The sequence below is a fragment of the Merops nubicus genome, unplaced genomic scaffold (assembly GCF_000691845.1).
Source record: "Merops nubicus isolate BGI_N331 unplaced genomic scaffold, ASM69184v1 scaffold40751, whole genome shotgun sequence".
In the NCBI taxonomy this organism is placed as follows: domain Eukaryota; kingdom Metazoa; phylum Chordata; class Aves; order Coraciiformes; family Meropidae; genus Merops; species Merops nubicus.
Window position 1 is genome coordinate 16,024 of NW_008591009.1, and position 6,830 is coordinate 22,853.

General features: G+C 54.3%; 1 protein-coding gene across 1 annotated transcript in view; it reads right to left on the minus strand.

The window, feature by feature from the left end:
* Nucleotides 1-6,830, minus strand: part of LOC103782346 (receptor-type tyrosine-protein phosphatase F-like) — a 19,487-nt gene that overhangs the window by 10,560 nt on the left and 2,097 nt on the right. The window contains exons 3-4 of the mRNA XM_008950116.1: nucleotides 5,932-6,116; nucleotides 76-189 (exon numbers count right to left, since the gene is read on the minus strand). Of these exons, the coding sequence (XP_008948364.1) occupies nucleotides 76-189; nucleotides 5,932-6,116 (299 nt within the window). The remainder of the gene's footprint in view (nucleotides 1-75; nucleotides 190-5,931; nucleotides 6,117-6,830) is intronic.

The following is a 6,830-nucleotide window of genomic DNA, read 5'->3' on the forward strand; positions in this document are numbered from 1 at the left end:
CGGGGGTCTCTGCATTCCCCAGGGTGGGGGGGCTCTGCGTTCCCCGGGGCGGGAGCAGCCTCCCTGGCACCCTACCTTGTACAGCGCAAAGGTGCGGACAGTGTAGGTCGCCAGTTCCACCGTGTCCAGGAGGGTCACCTGGATCATCCCGTAGGTTTCCGTACCCCGGCTTGGCCAGTACTGATCACCCTTCAAAAAAAAAGAGAGGATAACGGGTCAGTGCTTGGCACTGGCTGAGGCATCTGGGGTGAGGAGCAGGGCTGTGCCCTTCAAAGGGTAAAGACGGAAAAGAGTCGCTGCACAGGGAGCTCCAAACACCCAGATCTCCATCTTCTGGAGTGTCCCAGTCCCCACCAGAAAGGCAGCACACCCTGGGCTCCTTTCCACCTGATTCACATTCAAAGAGGGATTTATTTTTTTTCCCCTGGAGCCACTAGTGGGAAGCAGTGAAGGGGACCAGGCCACCAGACACAGCAGCAAGAGAAGCACCAGTTATGAAGACAGTGCGCAGCAAGTGCTGGCAGTGATGTGGGCCTGCTGTAATTTTTTGTCTCTGCCTCCTGTTTGTGAAGATGGGAGTCTTTGGAGCTGTCCTTGGCACATCCTCCTGCCTGAGATTTGCCTGGATGGAGAGAAGGTCATCAGCTGTGGGTCAGTGGGAGGAAAGCTGGTGAAGCAGGGCAGGGGAAGCCTCTGCTTGAAAGGCAGCTGAGTTGTGGGAGATGCAGCCTGTATCTGCATCAGCTCTTTGATACCCCAGCCCAAAGTGCTCTACCCACAGCACTGAGCTGAGACAGGACATAGCTCTGAGTCCAGCATGGTACACAACAATTCATCAGCAGGCATTACCTTTCCCCATAATATCTGTAGTCCCCAGGGTGCCCCTGCCAGTGTGGCCCCCAGGCAGCAAACCACACTGGTGAAAGTCCACGGGGCTGACCCTGACACCCTTCCTGCTGTAGGCTCAGGTGCATTGAGCATCCCTGAGAGATGCCAACCTGCTCTGCAGCAAGGCACAGACACCAGCTCAGACACAGACAAAACCTGGTCTCCCTCTGTGTGAAGACACAGACTGGGGCCAAACCATCCCTTCAGCAGACAGCACTGTCCCACCACAAAAACACTGCTGCTCTCTACATACCCCCCTGTCCTGCAGCATCCCTTCTCTCCCCCACCCAACTCTACAGCCAGAGAGCTCTTTGAGCTACTGGTCACAGCTCCTGCTGCAGCCTACTTGGCAGAGAGCCCTACCACATCCCCAGGGCACCATCCCTCTGCCCTCTTCATCTCCCTGTGCATCCCTCCCTGCCCACCTGCTGATGCCCTCCTCCTCCTCCTCTTCACAGCTCACTGTTTGCAAACTACTCCTCCGGTTTTGTTCTCTCCAGCCTCAAGCTCCCTATTTAATTTGGCACCCTGAGCATCCCTATTTCATCTGGCACCCAGCTCCCCTGTCCCGCGGAGCCACAGTGCCTGGCTGACAGGAGGAAGACTTCATTCCCACTCGTGTGCACTGCACAGAAAATGGTTTCCCGCCCTAGGAGAGAGGAGTGAATGGAAGATCATCTGTGCTTGTCAAGGAGTAGTAAACTTAATTATTAGCTGAGCATGTTTACAGGGGAATGTGTGGGAAGGGAAACAAGAGGCTTAATTAGAAATCAATGAAGTTCTGCCTTTTAATTGAAGGCACTTTATGCAAGGTGGGGCTTGTGAGAGCTAAGAGTCCTCATCTCGCACTCTGCCTGCTGGAGTGTGGCAACCTGGGGTCAGAGGGAGACATCTACCCCTGCTTTTTTGGGGTCTGCTCTCATTAAGCCCTGCCTCAGCACCAGTGACTGAAGCACGGCTGCCTGATGGGGTACTGCAGGTGCCTGCATGCCCAGGGCGGCTCTGCCGCCTCCTTCCTGCCCTGGGTCTCCTGTGCTGCTTTGGAGCTGTGCTCCCAGCATGCCAGGCCCTGCACAAATCTCAGAAGATTTCTCTTCCTCACTCAGCACAGAGCAGCCCACTATTTTACATAAACTAACTTCAGAGCAAACAACTTGAAGGCCACAAACCCTATTTCACAGCTAAGCTGACCCTATCCTCACGAGCGTGCGGCAGCTGCCGCTGCATCTGCAGCCGCCTGAGTTTGCCTTGCCTAGCTCTGGGATGACGGAACCCCTCTCTGAAGGGGGGGAGGGCAGAATGGGGGACAAACGCTGGGGACAGCCACTTGCTGTGTCTCCCTCAGTGCAGTTTGCAGGGGCCATTGTGGGGGAGCTGCACAACATGTCCCTGTGCCCGAGCCCGCACCTCGGGGAGAGCAGTCTCCTCCTGCCACCCATGTGCCACAGAGCCACGTGTGCTCAAGCACAGAACAAACTTCAGAGGAGTTCCCTGTGTGGGATAACAGCAGCGCCTGGGCTGGTAATTGAAAATTATTTATTCATGACCAGATAAGAGTCAGTCACATTTTCTGCCAAATTTACCCATAATGTTTATGCCCAATTTTCAAGCTCTGTAAATTTTACGCTGAAGCTGATGCACTGTGGCACTAAAGCAGATAAGAGATGTTTTCTTCTCACAGTGCTCGCTTCTCATTAACTTAAGGAGCACAGTAATGTCCTGAACAGCCATTTGTTGCAGCACTGCTGGGTGGCTCCTGTCCCTCCCCTTTGGTGCCCTGTGCCCCAAAGCAGCCCCGTACCTCTCTGCAGCTCGAGAGCTGTGCTCTGCTCCTGGCCCCGCTCCCAAGTTCCAGATGTCACCGCTGGAACAGGGCTGGAGCAGGACGTGGCTGCCAGGCCCCTCTTCCCCAGAGCCCTTGAGCACCAGTCTCTTTGCACCCCTGCCTGCGGACATCAAGTGCCAGGGCAGATCACGCCCCAGGCACAGTTGTTTGGTGCTCTGGGCTGGGACAGAACAAGCCACGGTGCTGCTCTGGGAGACCTTATTCTGCTGAGCTCTTGGGGATAGCCCAGGGTAGGAGAAATCCTGCTTTAATACCTCTCCTGTGCAACACTCCCTGGCTGCGACACACCACGCTCGCAGCTTCGGGAAAGCTAATCTACAGTGTGTTTCTGAACTGCCACCAAATGATTCTGAAACTGATTGTAAAGCTTTGAAGGCAGCTAAATTGCACAATCCAGCCATTTCTATCCTTTATGTGCCTCTCGCTTTGTGAAAACATGAAAAACGGAGGATGATTTGGACCATCAAGCCAGCTGAAATTGCAGACCATAAAAGCTGATGCTCTTTAAAGATTTTCCCCCCCCTGTGGCTCAGGAGCCCTTTAAAGCAGTGTCACCCCTACAAGGCTGCAAAGCTGCTGCTGGTCCCGGTCGACTTATCTACACACAGCACTGCTGAGGGGGACTTGGGGAGCTAGCTTGGGAAGGTGGCAGAGCCTGCTGTGCACCGGGCAACTCACCACGAGGCCCTGCTGCCCACCCCAGGCTCCACAGCTGGAGAGAGTTCTGTGCCGAAGCCCCGGGGCAAGGGGACTTTCAAGCAAGGTCACCCGTGGGTAATGCTGTAACACTGTGTGACTGCCTGGAGCAGTGCTGTCCTGCACTGTGTGAACATCAGTGGGCAGCAAAGCTGCAGGGACACAAGGGGCTGCATCAGATGAGGTCTGGAGGCTCTGGAGTGTAAAACAGTGAACTATTTTACAGTTTACTCTGCCCTAAAAGCTGGGAGCAATGGGCAGTGACCAGGATCTTCCTTGGTCCCCAAATAGGTGTGCTCCTGAGTGAGCTCTAGCCATCACCAAAGGGGCATGTGGAAAGGCAGAGCAGGAAGGTGGCTGAAAGCCACTCTGGCTTGGAAGGTGCTGGAAAAGCCAAAAACAACAACAACAAAAACAGAGAAAATTCTCCTACAAGTCTATGTCCCAGCTCCCCACCAGGGCCCTCCTGTGACTGGGTGCCCTGAGGGACCTACAGGGTACAACAAATACATCCAGGGAAGCCCTTGCTGTGCAGGGCTGGTTTGACTCGGGAGTGGCCAGGCCTCCCCACTGCCTCCTTTGGCAACCTACCCGTCCTGAAGTGCCTCAGTAAACTGCCCGTTTCTCATTAGTGCTGGGGGTGTGCCAAAGAGCCAGCAGGGCATGGGCAGGCAGTGTCAGGGAGGGATCGCTGTGCTCCAGGGCTGGCCAGCTCGGCCGAGAGCCCCTGGGCAGCATGCCCAGTCAGGCAGGCTGCCTGCAGCTTCTCTCAGGGCTCTAGTCACCCCCTGCCCACGACTGGGACTCATAGTGCCTGTCCTGTAACCAAAAACCTGACCACACATGCTATGCTTGGGACAGAAACCAGCACCACAGGAGGTGATGGCAGGACGACACGACAGGGAGTGTGCTGGGTGGAGATAACACATGGCTCAACAGCAGAGGTGTCTCAGGCAAAGACAAGTGTCTGCGAGGTCAAAGGAAATCCATTATCTTTGAGAAACGCACACCTTGGAGTGCCTTCCCGTAACTAAGCAGCCCAGAAGTTAAGAGAGTCAGGACTCTGGGCGTTGATTTACTCGGCAGCGAAAAGGGCTTTTCCTTGTGCTTCAGATACACGCACCATCACTGAAATGTGAAGGCACAAAAAAGTCCCCATATAGCCCCCGGCTGCACAGAGTAGTGGATCAGCATCTTCTGGCCTCACTTAGCCCACGTGCCAAGCCCTGGGCCTCAGGATGGGACAGGTTAAATCACCTTCTGTTTGGGCTGGGGTGGTGACGGCGGCCGTCAGATGGAGCAGGCAGAGCTGCGCAAGGGGAAACCCCACAAACCTAGGGCTGGGTCTCTAGAGGCAGCTCATCTCTGATGAGCACTGTTTCTCCCTGCAGGCTGTAGGGAATTTGTAGAGCCATGGAAGCCCATGACCCAAGCCTGGTTTTGCAGGTGTAGGAGAAGCAGATCTGTTCTGCCATGGTGATCAGTTGTTCCAGCTGCTTCCTTCCAGCCAGTGTGGGCTAGGACAACCCTGTGAGCACTTTGGTGCTGAAGCTTGGAAATGGAGGGAGAGCACATGAGCAAAAGTTTTAACTAAACCCAAACTTGACAGTTTCTGCTTCTCAAGAACGAGCTTATTGGGATAAAAATAACCAGTGCTTCACAGCTTGAGCACACGGCCCCTTCTCCTGCCGTTGGCATGGCAACACTAAAATATTCTGCAAATACAAACGCTCACCACTGAAATTTTACTTTTAGGAACAAACTGAATCACAAGAGGCAGAAGCTGCCTCATGCGTGGGCAGGCTTTGCCCAAAGGGTGCATCCGGACATGGGAGCGCTTCAGTCACAGCTTATGAACTCCTGCTTCAGGGACTGAGAAAAAGCCCTTGTCATGAGACACCCTAAGCACGGGCTCCTGTTCCTTCCTCTCCACCTCGTGCCTTCCCCACAGTTTGAAGGCAGCTTTGCATTCATTACATCAGCATACCTAATCTTGGCAGTATGAACCGATCATTTATACATGTTGTCATTGGAAAAGGCACAAATTAGTCTTCTTATTGCAATGAGACCCTGTCAGCCATTCCTCTGCATCGCCAGAGACACCAAGGCACTGTGAGGCTGCAGGAAGCCGCTGACACCACCTACCCATTGCAGCTTCTGAGCTGCTGGGGCCCAGCCCCCAGGCTTTCAGAGACGGTGAACACTCCCCCATCTCAGAGCTTTCCCTTCTCTCTTTGGCAGTGATGAAGGTGGGGAAAGGATGGGTGTGCATGCAGACACGTGAGCAAGACAGGGGTTAACAAGCAGCACAGTGACAAGAGGTTTTGCCACCCTTTTGCCCCACAGGGATATTCTTACAAGGCACCTGTTGCTGGGGTGCTTGCAAGCAGCGAGCAGTGAGTGGTGACTGGACCTGCCTCTCCCTGGACACCCTTATTGCTGTAAAGTGCTCCCACCCCTCTCTCCCGCTCCCACCACCAGCTCCAGGAAAGAGGAAGCACACACTGTACCCTGGACTTCTCCTCCAGCCTGGTCATCATGACTATAGTTGCTGTTCTCTGTTCCCACACCATCCTCCAGAAGTCGCTGAGGGTTTCTGGCAGAGGTCCCTGCGTGGCAATGTAGGCGTTCTGCTTCCGATACCCATCGATGTAATTGGCATTGATGTAATCACTGCCTGGGACCCCTGCAGAGAAAGAGGGTGAAGTGTTACTCGAGGGGCAGCCCACGACCCTGTGCCTGTCGCTCTGCTGGGCTCTGCAGGCAGGGGAAGAGGCTGACATGTTCACAAGGCTCTTGACAAGGCTCCTTTACAGGGTGATGCCAGTGTCTCTCCCAGGGATCCTGCAAAGGACAGGGATGGTGCCTGAACAAAGGAGAACCCTTTGTAACTCCCACATTAATGCAACAAGCAGGCAGCATCAAAGCAGAGAGACAGCTACCACCCGCACACAAAGGGAAATTCACAGCCAGGAATATGGAGGAGCTCGTTTGGCCCCAAGCAACCGATGGAAATAATTATCTTAAATTCACCAGCTATTTGTTATGGTCCTACAGCACCTTTTAGAAATGAGGCTGCTTCATTAGCTTGTCTCCGTTAGCAGGGGATGTCCTCCCATCCCTCCTGCGGGGACAGTACACCAGAGGAACCAAAGACTTTCCTCCCACCACCACTGAGACCCTCCTCAGTGTGAGACCCCCCCTCTGCTGCCTGCTGGGAGAAGCTGCTCCAGCTCCCACTCTGCCTCCACCACTTTAAGGAAAGGACTTTCTTGTAAAGGCCTTTAATATGCAAACATACAGTTACTAAAATAAATTTGGCAAAGCAGCGGCCTGGGGCTGTTTCCAAACCCAGCTCAGCATGGGCTGCCCAGGCTGCAGGGAGGGAAAGCAGCAGGAA